Raw genomic sequence first — 19327 nt, 5'->3', positions numbered from 1 at the left:
GTCAAGCCTTTTCTCTCCTCATTCTCTCCCCCACAAACAGGCCAAACTGAGAATATGTCACTTGCAAAGCATGCTAATGAACTTGGAAGCTCAGCAGTTCCCAAATGTGATAACATGCAGTGCACAACTCCTGCTCTTTCCATTTCTAAAGTTTATAAATTGATATACTACAGCCAACACCATTCTTTAATCAGCATTTCCATTGAGAAGTTTCAGTGTTCTGTGCGATTTCAAAAGTAAATATTCAGTTGATCCAATAGCTTCCAAAATACCTCAGAAATTTGGCTTTTTTTAGGAATTTGTCTCTAGTCTCTGGCACCCGAGGTTATTTTTAAGAACATGACTTAAAGGACCACTGTCAATAGATTCAAATGTTAAAGTTTCTATTTTTCTTGCATCTGTTTGTAAAATGCAAGTAATTTTGAGAGATTTTTTCCAATAAAACTTATTTAAAAATATATTTTTCTAGCTATCCAGCACTAACAGGCAAATTCAAAACCACCAAGTATGCACAAGGAAGTAGCTATGAAAATCTGGTGTATACAGCCTAACCCTAGTGAACATCCCTACAATAACAAACCAGATTGTGCATTTTATTTATTTGTTTGTATGTACTCAGGTAGTGCTTAGGAGCCGTTGTCATGGACATTGTGCTAAGCACTGTAGAAACACAAATAACAGAAAGGTAAAAATGATTTTCAGAAATAGATGTTTAAGATTTCAGGCTGTGTATTAGAAAACAAAATGAACAGAAGAAAGACTCTGGCAAACACATTAAGAAATCCTGATTCTGTCAGCTTTAAAGGACTTAATGAAGAAAGCATGGAAATCAAAAACTTGATCCTCACTACAAAGAGCAATGGTTTAAATTTAGAAGATGTAAGAGAAAATGTATTGAGGAATTGCAGCTTCAAGGGGAAGAGAGGGATTTTTTTGTTTTGTTCTGTAAAGTTAATGTTTCAAGTCTCTCAAACTACAGGATTCTGCCATCTCAGTTCTTTCCTATTAAATCTGTGAAGAAAAGCCATTTCCACTGATTTCCCTTAAAGTCTTTTGCAAATATGCCATCTCACAAAATATTGCTACATTATAGGGAGCAGCATAATTGCTATTTTTAGACTTACAAAGCCAAGTAGGGGCCTAACTGACTAATCTGGTGAGATCCTGCCAACTCAATGGGCCAGTTCTGGACAATATTTTGTGAAAAAGAACAAGGACAATTGAGTAAGCCACTTCAGATATGATATAAACTAACCTGAACCTTCACTCAAGTCTTAACTGAGCCTAAACTTTTCCTGATGTGCAACTAACTTGGCCTTCAACAATTCACATACACTTCAAGTGTATTTCCTTATTTTGTCTGGGACAAGAAGTAGAACCAAAAAAATCCTTAAACAAAACGTGTTCTGAAAACATTTTTACGTTATAGAAAAGTGAGGAGCACTAGAATTCTTGAAAGAAACCCTGATGTGACAAGACTTCTTGGGTTTGGGGCTTCTCTCTCATGTCAGTACGAGAAGTTTAGGTTCCAATGGACTAGCAGTAAAGTCTGCAGTGCAGTGAATGATTACAGCTTTAGTGACCAAATACTACCATGTGCTCATCCTGGATTGTATTGTGCCCCCAATAACATCAGAAGCTAAGCTCTTTGGGGCATGGAACCACCTGTCTGCCTCAGTCCATCTTCTGTACAGCACTGCACACACTGAAGGTGCAATATTAATAATAAGAAATAAAGTCAATCCCATGCACTTTAACAATTGCAATTACTCAAATGTGAAAAGTATTTCTCATTTATTTAAAATCATGTTTAAGCCATTTACAAAAGTGTAATTAATTACCTTTTCCTAGAAAATATTTGAAATACCATCTGGTGTGGTACTCTGGGTTTTCCAAGTGCACATCTGTTCTGCGCCATGTACCTGGGGTGAAATCTGCATTCTGAAGCAGAAACAGAATTGGGAAATTATTAGAGTAAACCTTTCCAAATGCAAAAGGTGGGGGAGGGGGGAATAATGCAGGGAAAAGTCAAGCAAAATTAGCTTAAGTGCACCTGTGGAGTTTGATCCTTATGCCCATTCGTCATTCAAAAGCATGGAGCTGATTTGGAAATCTATTTTAATGCAACTGAAATAAAAATTGCTTACAGCTGGTTTGAATATTGGATTGCTGAATAACTGGAATATTGGTACAGAGGGTCATAGATTGTTCAGGAAAGACAGTCAGGGGAAAACAAGTAGAAGATATTACATTGTAGATCAAGTATCAGAGGGGTAGCCGTGTTAGTCTGGATCTGTAAAAGCAACAAAGAATCCTGTGGCACCTTATAGACTAACAGACGTTTTGCAGCATGAGCTTTCGTGGGTGAATACCCACTTCTTCGGATGCAAGAGTATTCCGGTATTCCTTAGAAGTATCCGGTATTCCGGAATACCTCTTGCATCCAAAGAAGTGTCATACATGGCCAGCCAGGCCGATGTAAAATACATGGATTTAAAATTAAATATACTGACTCACATGAGAAAGTCTGGGGATAGAAGTAGCAAAGCTGGAAGTAGGATTATACCTTGATCAGGATTCTATATCTCGTCTCAAAAATGTAGGAAAATAATTTTATATCAAGACGACATTACACACACACACAACCATACTGGATCAGATTATTAGTCATCCAATCCTGCATTATCACTCTGGTACAGGTTTACATCAGATGCTTCAGCAAACTCCCACCCTCCCCACAGTAATGTATGCAGCTAATTGTGAAATGATTGGTAAGGGGCCCTTTTCTGCCCCAAATTCACCAATTTATATTCTACAGTGTAAAGCTAGGTTATCCTTCACTATATCAAATATCTATTTTTAGAGTTAGAGGACTGAGAGGAACCAGACATATCCATGAACGCTTCTGAGAGGAAAGTGCTCTGACAATACCCAATCACTGCAGCTGAATAAATTTCCTCGCATTGAATATCAACCTTGTATATTGAATTAATGACCTCCTGAGGTCTCTTCCAACCCTAATCTTCTGATACAACACTTCAGAAATTTGAAAATGCTGTTATTTAATCGATTGATCTTTGAATAGGAAAAGGCAATAGCTATAAACAGAGGCTTTTCCTTACCTCATCAGAAGATCCGTTTTCCACTCGGAAACGTCCAGCTCTTTGAATGGCTCCATCAGCATCACTAGATATAAGCTGTGAAAAAAGAGTTAAAGTTAGAGATACAAATTCTGACTTCAAAAGCCTCCACCTAATCAGAAATTAAACAAAACCAGTTTGGCTTCCGCCATCTTAGCCAGAGGTGTGCAACCTGTCCTTCCCCTCTCCCTCAAAGATAAGCTCAACTCAGAGTAATAATTATCAGTTTGGCCAACAAAAGACAACTTCCACCAGAAATTAATTCATTGTAGCTATAAGGACTAAGGCAGGGGAGGGGCTCTTGTGTTCACCTGTTGAAGTGGCTTGCCCACTACAAATTACAAGATTTTTTGGTCTCAAATTTTGGCTTCACTGACTCAAAGCCAAGCAGGCTCAATACTGAGAGGCCCCGACTATGAGAGATGCAATTCCACTAACTGATTACCTGAAGATGGACAGTTTTACATAAGGAGAGAAAACTAGGCTGCCTGGACCATGACATATGTATACTGTGATGGGTTGAACCGCTCTCCTGGGGCACCACCTGATGTGCTGGGGTCTCACTGAGCCCACCTTTTCCACCAGCCTGGGTTTCCTCAGTTTGTTTTTGCTGTGCTAGGCTCTCAAGCCTTCTCCAGCACACACACAGGTAAGGCCACACCCAGCTGCAGACAGACTGAAATAAGCTCCGTTTGGGAAGATTTAGCTAGAAGAATGGCCAGCAGTCACGTTCACACCTCCTTTGGAGTATAAACCCAACATAATATTGCCTTGCACTGCATAGCAAGATCTGCACAGTGCAAGCTCATAAGAATTGACCCTCTCCCTCAATGTGGAAATAGATATGCACAGCTTTTTGAATTGCACAAACTGGGTTTTGGAATAAACAGTTTATTAACTATAAAAGGTAAATTTTAAAGTGATTATAAAGGACAGCAAACAGAACAAAGCAGATTACTGAGCAGATAAAACAAAACACGCAAACTAAGCTTAATACACTCAAGAAACAGGTCACAAAATGTAATTTCTCACCCTAAATGTTGTTTTAGGCAAGTTGCAGAGTTTCTGTAGCTTAGAGTTCCATTTATTTCTCTTTACAAACTGGACCCCTGTCTCAGCCTGGACTCAACCCTGCCTTTCCCTTCAGGTGTTTTTAGCAGTCTTCCTTCCTGGGCAGGCAAAGGAGGAGAGTCCTGAATGCCTTCCTTCCCAGCCTTAAATAGAATTTACATAAGGCGGGAAGCCTTTGTTTCCAGCGGGAAAGTACCAGCAGTATCAAAGTGGTATTTTGTACCAGGTGACCTTATCACCTGACCCTGCAGTATCAAAGCAACCAGGAAACCAGGTTTATTTGCAATGTCCACATGAAGGAACGCCAGGGAAGATGGGAAATCCACATCTTTGAAGATTAATTGTCTTTTCCTAATGGCCCATTAAGGCTGGTTGCTTACTGTCTGGTGGGCATTTCCCAAGTACACACATAGTTGTAATTGTTATAGGGTGGATAAAAATCAATGATTTTAAAAACAAGTAAATAGAAAAAGTCAGATTTTTTTTTATTTAAATCAGATTTTTGAGGAAAAAACTAACTAAAGATAGTATTAATTAAGCTACATTGAAGTTCAAAGATATCATCATGGAATAGGGATTATAAATTCTATAGTATGAGACAATATATTCATGTAATGTTTAAGAAAAGTTTTGTAAATGAGTTTCCAATAGTTCATAGACTAGGGACCCAATCTTGTGAGGTTCCAGGGGATTCTGCATTGATTATTTAGGTTAATCTTTCTATCTACCCAATGGACTCAGTGCTCAGTCTAGAAGATACCAGAGATGCTAAGTTTTGCAGTTCTCAAACTGTGGATTTGTGTCTCCAGAGATAACATGCTTGTTAACAGCAAAAACGGTTGTTGATTTTTTAAAAAAGTTTTAAAAAAAATTTAACTATTTTAGTTAAACAATTTTAACAAAAAAAACCTGATTTTAAAAAACAAACATTTAGCTGAATTCTAAAATTCATATGCTAGTTTTGTTAAAATATTATGTTTGCTGTTGAAAAAAAATTCAGAATACATAATAATGTTGTTCTAGTTAAATAAAACAATTTAAATGTCTGTCTGGTGATGTTCTCCTCCTAATTACAGCATGTCAAGAAAATCCTCCAAATATTAATGATTAACCTGTTGAATTGGAGATAGTTCACCTCCCAATGACTTCATAAATATCTGCTTCAATTGCCTTTGGTAAATGAAATTACCAAACAATCATTCATTTTCTGATGTAGCTGTAAAACTAATCTGAAAAGTTTTCAAAATAAATCACTTTAAAAATGTATAGTGTGTACCTTTTAAAAATGAAACCTACATCTATCTTGGAGTTGTGAAGAATATGTATTAAGGTTATAACAACTAACAAGAATGCACTTTTATGTAAAAATCCATGATCAAATCGAGTCTTCCTGACTAGTGATTCAAATCAAATCCACCCTGTGAGCAACACATCTCTAAAAACAACAGTTATGAAAGGTAGGTAATTGTTTTTTCTTCTTTGAGTGCTTGCTCATGTCAATTCCATTCTAGGTGACTCGCAAGCAGTATCAATGGAGGCGGGCTCAGAGTTCATAGTCGTGCAGCTTGTAGCACAGCTCTGCCAAAGCCGGCATTGTCTTGCACCTGCCGAGTCAGTGCATAGTGCGATGTGAACATATGGACAGACAACCAGGTGGTGGCCCAACAGATCTCTTGGATCAGCACCTGTGCCAGGAAGGCTGCCTAAGCCGCCTGCACCCTAGAGGAATGAGCCGTCACAATCGCTGGCAGGGGCACTTTTGCCAGCTCGTAGCAGTGGCAGGTTCACCCCATGATTCAAGACAAAATTCTCTGGGCTGACACTGGGCAGCCCTTCATCCTGTCCGTGACAGCAACAAACAACTGCACTGATTTATGGAACGGCGTAGAAGTCCTGCGCCTGTCTGATGTCTAGTGTATGCAGCCTACGCGCCTCATCTGATGCGTGAGGTTTCAGACAGAGGACCGGTAAGTAAATGTCCTGGTCCGTGTGCAACTAGGAAACAACTTTGGGCAGAAAAGCCGAATGCGTGAGCAGCTGGACCTTGTCTGTGGGAACTTGGCAGATGGGTATGTGAGAAGCTGAAGCGTTTAGGCTTCAAGGACGGGCTAATTAGGCTGTGAGCTGTGTAGTGAGATGCTGGCCTTGGGCTGGTTCTCATCTGCCAGTAGGCAGGTAAACAGGATAATAAATCAGAAAGTTGTACAGGATGACAATTATCCAATGAAGTTATAGCTGTGCCTGTGTTTATCTTATTAACCAATTAGCAATTGCTTGATTGCCTGCCATAATTGTATATAAGAGCATGCTGGAGAGAAATAAATGACTTTGCTACCAATCACATTGATTGTTGGGCTCTGTCCGTGCCCGCCTGAGAGGCACTGAGACGCAACACTTGTCCTTGTAGAAGACCATATAGGGCGGCTCTGACGTGAGCACCATGATCTTGGATACCCGCTATGCTGATGTTATGATGTCCAAGAAGATAACCTTCCAGGAAAGGAGCAGGAGGGAGCAATCAGCTAGGGGTTCAAAAGGAGGGCCCATGAGCTTCGAGAGCACCAGATTCAGGTCCCACAGGGGAACCGGGTCTCGGATGTGTGGGTACAGGTGCTCTAGCCCTTTCAGGAATCGTGCCGTCATGGGATGGGCAAAGACAGACCTGCATTTCACCTTCCATTTCAGGGCAGAAGTGGCTGCCAGGTGCAACTTGACCACGCCGCTTCCCACAGTTCCCATTGGCCAGGAACAGCGAACCGCAGCCACTAGGAGTTGCAGGGTCATGCCTGCAGACAGTCAATGTAAACAAAATGTCTCATGGCCTGCCAGTGGATTACCCTGATGCGCCGCGTGCCGAAGGCTGCCGACACCTGATCTAGGGGTTGCCTCCTGGGAATGTAGACCATTGCTAGCCACGTTTTGCAGGGGTCGCAGATGAAACCAGGCATGCCTGACCACGTACGTGCATGCTGCCATGTGGCCCCATCAGCCACAGGCAAGTGTGGGCCATGGTGATGGGATGTCTCCTATGTGGGCAACGAGATCCACTATGGCCTGAAAGCATGCTTCTGGAAGGAAGGCCCTGGCTCACGTGGAATTGAGAAGCACTCCAATAAACTCTATGCGCTGGTTCAGCGTTAACGTCGACTTTTCTGTGTTTATTAACATGCCCAGGTCGTTGCAGGTGAAGCATACCAGATCGAGGCTTCTCCACATCTGTCCCGGAGATGAGCCTTTGATGAGCCAGTCGTCGAGGTACAGAGGGATCTGGACCCCCTGACGTCTGAGATAAGCCGCTACTGGCACCACGCATTCCATGAACACCCTGGGGGCTGAAGACAGGCCAAAAGGTGGCACTGTGAACTGGAAGCAGCACCCTGCCACTAAGAAATGCAGGAACCATCTGTGTCCTGAGAATATGGAGACATGGAAGTAAGCGTGCTTTAAGTCGAGAGTGGCGTACCAGTCCCCCGGATCCAGGGAGGGGATAATGGAGGCCAGGGAGACCATTCAAGAAGTTGAAGTTCCACAAGACTTGTTTAGGCCACGCAGGTCCAGGATGGGTCTGAGGCCTCCCTTGGCCTTCGGGATTAGGAAGTATCAGGAATAGAATCCTCTTCCTTCCACGGCCCAAGGAACCACCTCCACAGCCCCCTCACTGCAGAAGCTTGTCAACCTTCTGAACCAGGAGTTTCTTGTGAGAGGGGTCCCTGAAGAGAGATGGGGAAGCCGGAGGGGTATCCACAAACTGCAGGGTATAGCCCCAAGCTACTATGTCCAGGACCCAGCAGTCGAAGATAACCCGTGACTGGGCCGAGCGTAGGGAGAAAGGCGGCTGAGGAAAGGACGGGCAGGATCCGGCCGGCTGACTGAGGAATCGCTCTCGAGCGCACCCTCAAAATGATCACTTTTGGCTCTCCGGCTGCTTAGTGGGTCCAGGCTGGCATGGCAATTGAGAGGAAAAAGGGCAGCGATGGCTAAACCTGATGTCCCTTCTCCTTGCAGACTGCCAGGCTTGCCAAGGCCTCGACGGTTGTGGAGGCCAGAATGGCTTTCTGGCAGACTGAGGGGTATGCATGCCCAACAAGCGAAGGGTAGCATTAGTGTCCTTCAACCCGTGTAGCGTGGCATCCGTTTGATTGGAGAAAAGCCCAACTCCGTCAAAGAGGAGGTCCTGAATTGAGCCTGCATCTCCTGGGAAAGGCCTGCCGCTTGGAGCCAGGAGCTGCATTGCATACCACAGCCGATGCGACCATCCCCGCTGCCAAGTCTGCCACGTCTCATGCCATTTGCAGGGAGCATCTGGCTGCTGCAGTCCCTTCCTCTACCAGGGTACCAAACTCCTGAGCCTGACCCTGAGGAAGGGAGTACTGGAACTTCTGGAGGCTGTCCCAGAGGTTAAAATTGTATCAGCCCAGCAGGACCTGATGGTTCATCACCCAGAAATGTAAGCTGCTGTTGAATAAATTTTTCTCCCAAACACATCAAGTTTCTTGGCTTCTTTGTTCTTGGGGACTGAGGTGGTAAGGATCTGCTTGTCCTTCTCATCAGCCACTGACACCACTAGTGAGGTCGGGGGAGGGTGGGTATACAAGTACTCGAAATTTTGGCCGGCAAAAAGTACTTTTTCTCAGTCCATTTTGAGGTGGGTGGGATAGAGGATGGGATCTGCCACAGAGCCTTAGCAATCTTGAGGACCCCATCATGTACATGTAGATAGATCCAGGCGGGCTTGCAGGCTGAGAGGCCATTGAAAAGGGAGTCCTCCTGCTCAGCCACCTTGTGCACTTCCAGCCCGAAGTTCTCGGCCACCTGCCTGAGAAGGGCTTGGTGTTCTTTAAAGTCATCCTGGGGGCTGGCCCTGGAAGGTCCTGTGACCGCCTCGTCTGGGGAAGAGGCGGCGGCCCTTGCTATCGGTGGAGGCGCTGAGGGCTCGGCAGCCGCTGGAAAGGGAGGTTTAGGGGTGGGCATCGGATCCTCCACCTCAACCTCGGAGCGAGCTTCCAGTCCCGGTGCCAGTGGAGCAGTCGATCTTCACTCTGACGCGGCCACTGATGTGTGCTGAAAAGGGGGCATCGTCATCACCAGAATGCCCCATGCTCCCCATTACGGCCACTGTGTTGGCCACTGGCCTTGCTGCCACTGTGGTGCTGTGGACGGAAGAGCAGTTTCCGATACCAAATCCCGTTGCGGAGACCGGGACGATGGGCTGAACTGGGCTTCTGTTCCAGGGGAACCACTCTCCGGCAACCAGAGAGGAACTGTCAATGCCTGGGTCTGCTTGCTGGTCGTGGCTACCAGTGAGCACCGACTAGGCGTAAGTGACCGATGGCTATATCAGGGAGAACCAGTGCTGGGAGACTGGCATGGGGGGGGGGAACAGTGCTGCAGAGACTGGTAACATGAGGGGGAGCAGTCCCATGGTGCCAGTGACCGGGACCGACATCTAGACACACACTGGCAATAGGGCGAACAGTGTCAGTCATAATATGGGGAGTGTCAACCCCACACTGGCGAACAACATCCAAGAAGAGAGTTTTGGCAACCTGCGGCGCAGTTGTGACCTGCCACGGGATTGCTTGTCCAGCGACCTACAGTGCTGTCCTGCCCCCAGAGGGGTCTTAACAGCTTGCTTGCCCTCTTGAGGAACCTTAGACATCATAGGAGCAGGTGGAGACCAGTGACATCATAGGAGCAGGTGGAGACCAGTGCTCTCTCTGTGCCTGGGTTTCGGATGCGACAGTGCAGGTAGGATGGTGGGTCCCATACCTCTCACCAGAGTCAGTGATGGACCTTTAAGAGGGCTAAGAGCCCCAGTCGCGGAGGCATGCTCGCACTGTTCCGGAGAAGGTTGGTGGACAGGCCTGGTCCCTCAATCGGATGAACTCTGGGCCCCCTTGCTCAACACCAGTGAGCACTTATTCGCTTTCTTCTTCAGCACCGGCAACAGCAAACAGTGCTGAGAGGAGCCGGGTGTCAGCGGCACACTGCACACAGAGGCCAAAGTACTCGGTATGGCCTGCATAGAGGGCTCGGAAGCTGGGCAGAGATCAGACTCCATCAGGAGTCCTAAGGCAAATGTCCTTCTCCTTCTGGGTGCGAGGCCGATAAATTCATACAGATCTGGCAACGCTCCATGATGTGTGATTCCCCCAAGCATTTAAGGCAACTGTTGTGGGGGACACTCACAGGCATAGGACTGCCACAGACCAAGCAGGGCTTAAACCCGGGAGCTCGAGCATGCCCTGCATGGGGCAAAGTCCCACTGGGATCCTAACTATCAGCTAACTATGCACTTAACTACTTAACATGAACTACAATCGAACAAAGGCCCAAAGTCCAATGGGAGAAACCACTAGCTCTTGACAAGCAAGAGAGGCGCTCCGACTGACCACCACAGGCGGTAAGAAGGAACTGAGAGGGCATGGGCCAGCAGCACCTGATATACTGTGTCATGGGTGCAGCACACTAGAGGGCGCTAGAGCCAGCCCTATGGGTACCACTAAGGCAAAAATCTCCAACGGCCACACACGTGGGCTCGCACACATCTAGAATGGAAACGACACGAGCAAGCACTCAAAAAAGAACTTGATTTATGGTAAATAGGGTTTTAATAACATCTCACTATACATAAGACCAGGACTAAGGAAGCAAGGTAACCTAGGGGGCAGAAAGCTCCACGTTCCAGCATGTAAACCACATAATGAAGCAAAAGGACTCTGGACAATCCAAGGATTTCTGACCCCAACCTGGAGTGGTGAGAAAACAGAGGCAGGGAAATGTGTGTAGGGTTTGTTTTGTATAATTTGTACACTTTCTTGTGCTTTATATAATTAAGGAAAAGAGCAAATGCGTTAGACTTGTGCAAAATGTCTGTGTATATTAAATTCTTCATAACTACTGCATGCCTCTGGAGACACACTATTAAATCAGAAACTTCACATTTTTGGGGTGGAGTTCTGAGAGCATGTGTTTAAGTCCAAGGAAGTCTAAGGGTCAATGCTGGGCCCAGAGGGACTAGGTAGTTAGACAGTGGGTCCCAACTCTCAGAAGGTGGTGCTAGATAAAAAGTCTGTACCCCAAGAGTATACCTAGGAACCCCAAGATTGGGGCAGTATCTGGATTTCATTCAGACTCCAGAGAGTTAAAACTCTCCAGGATCCAGGGACCAGAGGTTTGGATTCCCCTCACAGCAGTCTGTGGGTGTCCAGCAAAGGGTAGTTGGCCAGAAATGTGACAGAATGGTAGAAGCATTTGGGATATGGCAGCATTTGAATCTTCTTAAAATACTTTTGCAAAGGCCTACACATATTATTGCTCTTAAACTGAAAGCCAGGAGCACGTCTGTTAGCTTGTTTTGGATACAAGTTAAATCAAGCATAAATTACTAACTGCTCATAAAACAGCAGTTTCTATTCGCCGGTGGTCAGGAGAAATCAAAGTTAGTGAAGGCAGGATGGGGCACCCACTCCAAACTGGGGCCCAGGAGGTCCTTTTTCTCCTGCTAGTATTTGCCTTGTTCACAGCTGCACCACACTGGTGACTCATAGTCCTTAAGTAATAAGCTCAGGTCTCTCTCCTCCTTTGTCATTTTTAACTAAAACCCCCATAGTTTATAGCAGAAACTTCTGTTACTAGTCCCTAAGTGCACAAACTTATAGTTTGTACTATAAAATTTCACCCTATTTCTATTACTCCGGTCCTCTAGGTCATCCAGTTCTTCTTGTACAATATTCTGATCCTCCTCCCTATTGACAACACCTCCCAAGTTTGTGTCATCACCAAATTTCAGTAGCACAAGCCTGCTTTTTGTGCCAACATAATAAAATTATTTTAAAAGATTAGTTCCAAGACCGATCCGTGAGGAACTCCACCAGTAATCTCCCAGCAGTCTGACAGATCTTTCAGTACAACCAGTTGTTCTCTCCCCTTTAGCCAGTTCCATACCCATTTTACAATTCTTGTATTAATCCCCATCTTAACTACTAATTTCCCAGATTATATGGTATCAAATGTTCTGCTGAAATCCAGTTAGGGAAATGCAGTAGATCTAATCTTATCAAACAAACATCAAGTTAGTCTGGCATGATCTACTTTTGGTAAACCCGTGCTGAATTTCATACACTTTTCCATTTAACTCTATGTATTTAATTATTATTTCCTTTAAGAAGCCCTCCAGTAGATTTCCACAAGCTTAAACCATATACAAAGCTTTACAAGTTAATGAAAAATAAATCCTATAGAAAAGAGATATCAGGTTACTTTGATAGGATTACAAGTTTGGTTGATACAGGTAACAGTGTTGAGGTAATATTCTTAAAACTTCTGTAAGGCATTAGACTGGGTACCGCACAATTTTTTGAATAAAAAGCTTGAACAATACAAAATCAACAGGGCACACATTAAATGGATTAAAAACTAACGAACTGATAGGTCTCAAAATGTAACTGTAAAGAGGGAATCATCATTGAGCAGGTGTGTTTCTCGGGGAGATAAATGAATTTACATTTGTGAAACTCAAATACTACAGTGACAAGTCACAGAAAAGCTATGAGAAAATTAATAATTCTGTATTTAAAGCAAATTTTGAACAGCACGCAGTAAATAACGTATGGTGCCACACATTGACTAGGATAAAATACTCAATAAGCTGCTCACTCAGTAAGCCCCATCCAACCTGTGCACTGAATGAGGCAGAGGTTCTGTGGAAAAATAATGTCTTTATATAATTAAAAATCTGTATCAAAATGCATATACACAAGGGAGATCACATTAAAGTGGCATATGCAACCTTAATATTGGCATTTTCTAGCTTCTGACTGCTTTTGTTGACTCTGCAACTTAATGGTCTTTCAATGTATTTTCTGTATGTAATTCTATATAGGTTCTTCTCCTGCCTTCATCACTGTAGTATCTAAGCGCCTTTCAGTAGTACATTAAGTGATGTAGTTAATATCTGTCACCTGTAGTTCATTCTCCCTTTCATACTCTCCCTCGGGGAAGAATTGTGTGTGCAATGTAGTTTTGTAGGCTATTTTCTGTTATATATACACACTACTCTATGTTCATACTGAAGAAGTCAAGGTCAAAGAAGTCCACTTTGCACATGGAACTGTGGAGGGTCTATGGCTAGAATTTGCTTTACATGCTGTTTCAGACTCAAAGCATGGAATTTTCAGAAGTACTCAATGTGTAAGCAGTATTATTGTTAAACAATAATAGAATACCATTTATTTAAATATTTTTGGATTTTTTTTACATTTTCAAATATATTGATTTCAATTATAACAGACTACAAAGTATACAGTGCTCACTTTATATTTAGTTTTGATTACAAATATTTGCGCTGTAAAAAAACAAAAGAAATTGTATTTCAATTCACCTAATACAAATACTGTAGTGCAGTCTCTTTATCATGAAAGTTGAACTTACAAATGTAGAATTATGTACAAAAAAAAACTTCATTAAAAAATAAAATAGTGTAAAACTTTAGAGTCTACAAGTCCACTCAGTCCTATTTCTTGTTCAGCCAATTGATCAGACAAACAAGTTTGTTTACATTTGTAGGAGATAATGCTACCCGCTTCTTGTTCACATCACCTGAAAGTGAGAACTTGTTTTCACATGGCATTGTTGTATTTGGTGTCGCAAGTTATTTACATGACAAATGCGCTAAAGATTCATATGTCCCTTCATGCTTCAACCATCATTCCAGAGCACATGTGTCCAGGCTGATGACGGGTTCAGCTCAATAACAATCCAAAGCAGTGCAGACTGATGCACGTGCATTTTCATCATCTGAGTCAGATGCCACCAGCAGAATGTTGATTTTCTTTTTTGGTGGTTCAGATTCTGTAGTTTCCACATCGGAGTGTTGCTCTTTTACAGCTTCTGGAAGCATGCTCCACACCTCATCCCTCTCAGATTTTGGAAGGCACTTCAGATTCTTAAACCTTGGGTTGAGTGCTGTAGCTATCTTTAGAAATCTCATATCGGTACCTTCTTTGCGTTTTGTCAAATCTGCAGCAAAAGTGCTCTTAAAATGAACATGTGCTTAGTCATCATCCGAGACTACCATAACATGAAATATATGGCAGAATATGGGTAAAATAGAGCCAGAGACAAACAATTCTTCCACAAAGAGTTCAGTCACTAATTTAATTAACACATTATTTCTTTAACAAGTGTCATCAGCATGGAAGCACATCCTCTGGAATGGTGCATGAAGGGGCATACGAATGTTTAGCATATCTGGCACGTAAATACCTTGCAATGCCAGCTACAAAAGTCCCATCCAAACATCTGTTCTCACTTTCTGGTGACATTGTAAATAAGAAGTGGGTAGCATTATCTCACGTAAATGTAAACAACGTTATTTGTCTAAGCGAATGGCAGAACGAGAAGTAAGACTGACTTGTAGGCTCTGAAGTTTTGCATTGTTTTGTTTTTGAGTGCAATTTTGTAACAAAAAAAGGCTACATTTGCAAGTTGCACTTTCATGATAGAGATTGCACTACAGTACTTGTATGAGGTGAATTGAAAAATATGGTTTATCATTTTTACAGTGCAAATATTTGTAATAAAAATAATATAAAGTGAGCAGTGTACACTTTGTATTCTGTGTTGTAACTGACATCAATATATTTGAAAACGTAGAATATCCAAAAATATTTAATACATTTGAATTGGTATTCTATTGTTTAACAATGCAATTAAAACTGCGATTAAACACAATTAATTTTTTTAGTTAATCGCGTAAGTTAACTATAATTAATCAACAGCCCAGATAGATAGATAGATGGATGAGGTAGAAGAAATCTGATTTTTAAATGAGCATGTTATTCTAAATATAGTACATGTACTCAGAAATACTGTACTGAATGCATATTAAAAACTGATGTATACATATAAGTAATTTGTTCTCTGAACATATTAAGGAGGAATCAAGCTGATCACTAGAGTTGTTCAGTCTATGTCTATAAGAATTTCTAAATAATAAAATAACAAAACAATTAAAATCAGGTACAAGAAGATTATTTCGGTTATAATTTGCCTTTACTTCCTTCCTATTTCAATTGATTTTTTTCACTCATTTTTTGGATCATTATAGACTGCTTTTTATAAATTCATGTATTCATAGATTTAAGGCCAGAAGGGACCAGTCCGACCTACCACACTACTTGCGACATACATTTTCACCAAGTTATTACTGCATCAAGCTCAATAAGTTGTGATTGAACTAGAGTATATCAATCAACTGTAAAAGCTGCTTTGACTATTTAAACATTTTATGAAATTGTAGCTCAGGAGACTCTTAAATCAGACTTGCCAAATTTCCATGATCACATCCAAACTAAAGCCTATTTAGTATGTATGTTATTTAAGTAACTAATAAATTTGGAAATGTGTGGTGCGTATGTACAGAGAGGCAGCGTGTGCTGCATTTAGAGTAGAGGACTGGGAGTCAAGGGTGCTGAGCTCCATTTCCAGCTCTGCCAATGACTCACTGTGCGGCTTAGAGCAAGTCACTTCTCTATACCTCAGTTTACTCATCAACAAAATGGATATAATACTATTTACCTCAGAAGAGTTTTGTGAGAACAAATGCTTATAAGTAACTGGATTAAAATACAATACGCAAACCATGATCAGAGCAGGACAAGAACACATATAAGTAAAAAAGACTTCCTTTAAAAAGTGGAAGTCAAATCCCAGTGAGGCAAATAGAAAGGAGCACAAACACTGCCAACTTAAGTGCAAGAGTGTAATAAGAAAAGCCAAAGAGGAGTTTGAAGAACGGCTAGCCAAAAACTCCAAAGGTAATAACAAAATGTTTTTTAAGTACATCAGAAGCAGGAAGCCTGCTAAACAACCAGTGGGGCCCCTTGACAATGAAAATACAAAAGGAGCGCTTAAAGATGATAAAGTCATTGCGGAGAAACTAAATGGATTCTTTGCTTCAGTCTTCACGGCTGAGGATGTTAGGAAGATTCCCAAACCTGAGCTGGCTTTTGTAGGTGACAAATCTGAGGAACTGTCACAGATTGAAGTGTCACTAGAGGAGGTTTTGGAATTAATTGATAAACTCAACATTAACAAGTCACCAGGACCAGATGGCATTCACCCAAGAGTTCTGAAAGAACTCAAATGTGAAGTTGCGGAACTATTAACCAAGGTTTGTAACCTGTCCTTTAAATCGGCTTCGGTACCCAATGACTGGAAGTTAGCTAATGTAACGCCAATATTTAAAAAGGGCTCTAGGGGTGATCCTGGCAATTACAGACCGGTAAGTCTAACGTCGGTACCGGGCAAATTAGTTGAAACAATAGTAAAGAATAAAATTGTCAGACGCATAGAAAAACATAAACTCTTGAGCAATAGTCAACATGGTTTCTGTAAAGGGAAATCGTGTCTTACTAATCTATTACAGTTCTTTGAAGGGGTCAACAAACATGTGGACAAGGGGGATCCGTAGACATAGTGTACTTAGATTTCCAGAAAGCCTTTGACAAGGTCCTCACCAAAGGCTCTTACGTAAATTAAGCTGTCATGGGATAAAAGGGAAGGTCCTTTCATGGATTGAGAACTGGTTAAAGGACAGGGAACAAAGGGTAGGAATTAATGGTAAATTCTCAGAATGGAGAGGGGTAACTAGTGGTGTTCCCCAAGGGTCAGTCCTAGGACCAATCCTATTCAATTTATTCATAAATGATCTGGAGAAAGGGGTAAACAGTGAGGTGGCAAAGTTTGCAGATGACACTAAACTACTCAAGATAGTTAAGACCAAAGCAGATTGTGAAGAACTTCAAAAAGATCTCACAAAACTAAGTGATTGGGCAACAAAATGGCAAATGAAATTTAATGTGGATAAATGTAAAGTAATGCACATTGGAAAAAATAACCCCAACTATACATACAACATGATGGGGGTTAATTTAGCTACAACGAGTCAGGAAAAAGATCTTGGAGTTATCGTGGATAGTTCTCTGAAGATGTCCACGCAGTGTGCAGAGGCGGTCAAAAAAGCAAACAGGATGTTAGGAATAAATAAAAAGGGGATAGAGAATAAGACTGAGAATATATTATTGCCCTTATATAAATCCATGGTACGCCCACATCTCGAATACTGTGTACAGATGTGGTCTCCTCACCTCAAAAAAGATATTCTAGCACTAGAAAAGGTTCAGAAAAGAGCAACTAAAATGATTAGGGGTTTAGAGAGGGTCCCATATGAGGAAAGATTAAAGAGGCTAGGACTCTTCAGTTTGGAAAAGAGGAGACTAAGGGGGGACATGATAGAGGTATATAAAATCATGAGTGATGTTGAGAAAGTGGATAAGGAAAAGTTATTTACTTATTCCCATAATACAAGAACTAGGGGTCACCAAATGAAATTAATAGGCAGCAGGTTTAAAACAAATAAAAGGAAGTTCTTCTTCACGCAGCGCACAGTCAACTTGTGGAACTCCTTACCTGAGGAGGTTGTGAAGGCTAGGACTATAACAATGTTTAAAAGGGGACTGGATAAATTCATGGTGGCTAAGTCCATAAATGGCTATTAGCCAGGATGGGTAAGAATGGTGTCCCTAGCCTCTGTTCGTCAGAGGATGGAGATGGATGGCAGGAGAGAGATCACTTGATCATTGCCTGTTAGGTTCACTCCCTCAGGGGCACCTGGCATTGGCCACTGTCGGTAGACAGATACTGGGCTAGATGGACCTTTGGTCTGACCCGGTACGGCCTCTCTTATGTTCTTATGTACCAGCAGCTGCTGGTGCATTGTCTACACAAGATCTCCTGTTATTGCTACCACTGCTGTAGTTGCACCAGTGGTAATTTAGGGAGAAATTCTAGGGTAGATCAGGCTTTGTTGCACTAAGGGTAGAAATCCCCAGCAGAAAATAAAATTGTTCAAGAAGTGAACAGGCTCGGGGAAAAAAAGCATTGATTCAATATTTTGTTTTTAAAAGCCTGAAGAATTACAGGGATTTTAATAAGGAGAAAAGTTAAACCACATTTCATGACAGCCAAAATTGTCCCCTCAATTTCAGCTCCATGTCAGCCATTATTTAACATTTAAAACCTAATGTTAGGAGAACTGATATTTACTAAGTAGAAAAGATCGAAAAAATATGCCTGAAGCTACGATTGTGTCACACACAATTTAGTCAATTTCATAGCACAGGTGCTGGGAAAAAAATCCATAGTCATGGAAAGCCCATAACCAAGGGCTGTGGGAAAAGACGTGTTGAAGAGTGGCTCAGCCCAGCAAGGAGGGAAGGCTGAGAGAGGGGTGTTGAAGAGGGGAGACTAGAGAGCAAGCCCACCCCACCAAGGAGGGGAGGCCTCAGGGGACTGGAAGGACAGAAGAGCAAACTCACTATACTCTCACCTCACAGTGGCAGCTCCTGTCCCATGGGCTGGACCCGTCTCCCCGCTCCAAGCATTGTAACTCTGCGCACTAGGTTGCCACATCACTCAGGTTTGGCACATCCGCCCCTCTGTCTTCATCTACAGATGGGAAGACATGCCAAACCTGAGTGGCACTGTCACCACGTGGGCCAGGTTGCAATGCCCAGAGCAGGGAACTGGGACCACAGGAGTGACCACTGTAGCGGGTCACAAACTTTATTAAAATTCACAATTACTGTGAACACCATCACCACATCACCAAAATTCTAGCCACAGTTATGATTGTGACAGAAAAAAAAATTGTTTCTACCATATGTGATACCACAAGTAGATTTTCCAAAATGTCAAACAGATAAAGAACAAACAAGCCAAAAATTAAGGCCACTTGTCCTAAATTACTGTACTTTGGACCCATGAATAAAAATTTGCAGATAGTTTTTCAAATAATGACCTAAATACTTTCAGTAGGGTGCAAATAGTCTGTTGAGTAGACAACAGTTCATTTGCCCTCTTATGATTATTTCTTTTATTATTAATCACCAGAGATAATACCTTGAATTCGTACAGAAAATACGCGTGTGTGTGTGTGTGTGTGTGTGTTTATAAAAATCTGATCCTTGGTCTTCTCACAACTGTACTGCTGAACAATAATCTTCCAGTGTACATAATCGGCATACTTATCAATTAATACACTTTCTACCATC

General features: G+C 42.3%; 1 protein-coding gene across 8 annotated transcripts in view; it reads right to left on the bottom strand.

The window, feature by feature from the left end:
- The window catches only part of GARNL3 (GTPase activating Rap/RanGAP domain like 3), a 153868-nt gene that overhangs the window by 114081 nt on the left and 20460 nt on the right, over positions 1–19327 (bottom strand). For all 8 annotated transcript variants that reach the window (XM_039506413.1, XM_039506411.1, XM_039506412.1 and 5 more), the window contains 2 exons: positions 3123–3197; positions 1842–1941 (listed from right to left, as the gene is read on the bottom strand). In XM_039506413.1, coding sequence (XP_039362347.1) covers positions 1842–1941; positions 3123–3197 — 175 coding nt within the window. The remainder of the gene's footprint in view (positions 1–1841; positions 1942–3122; positions 3198–19327) is intronic.

This window comes from Mauremys reevesii, linkage group 19, assembly GCF_016161935.1.
Source record: "Mauremys reevesii isolate NIE-2019 linkage group 19, ASM1616193v1, whole genome shotgun sequence".
Classification (NCBI taxonomy): domain Eukaryota; kingdom Metazoa; phylum Chordata; order Testudines; family Geoemydidae; genus Mauremys; species Mauremys reevesii.
The sequence above is the reverse complement of the archived record's forward strand: the minus strand, read 5'-3'. Positions and strand labels throughout refer to the sequence as shown.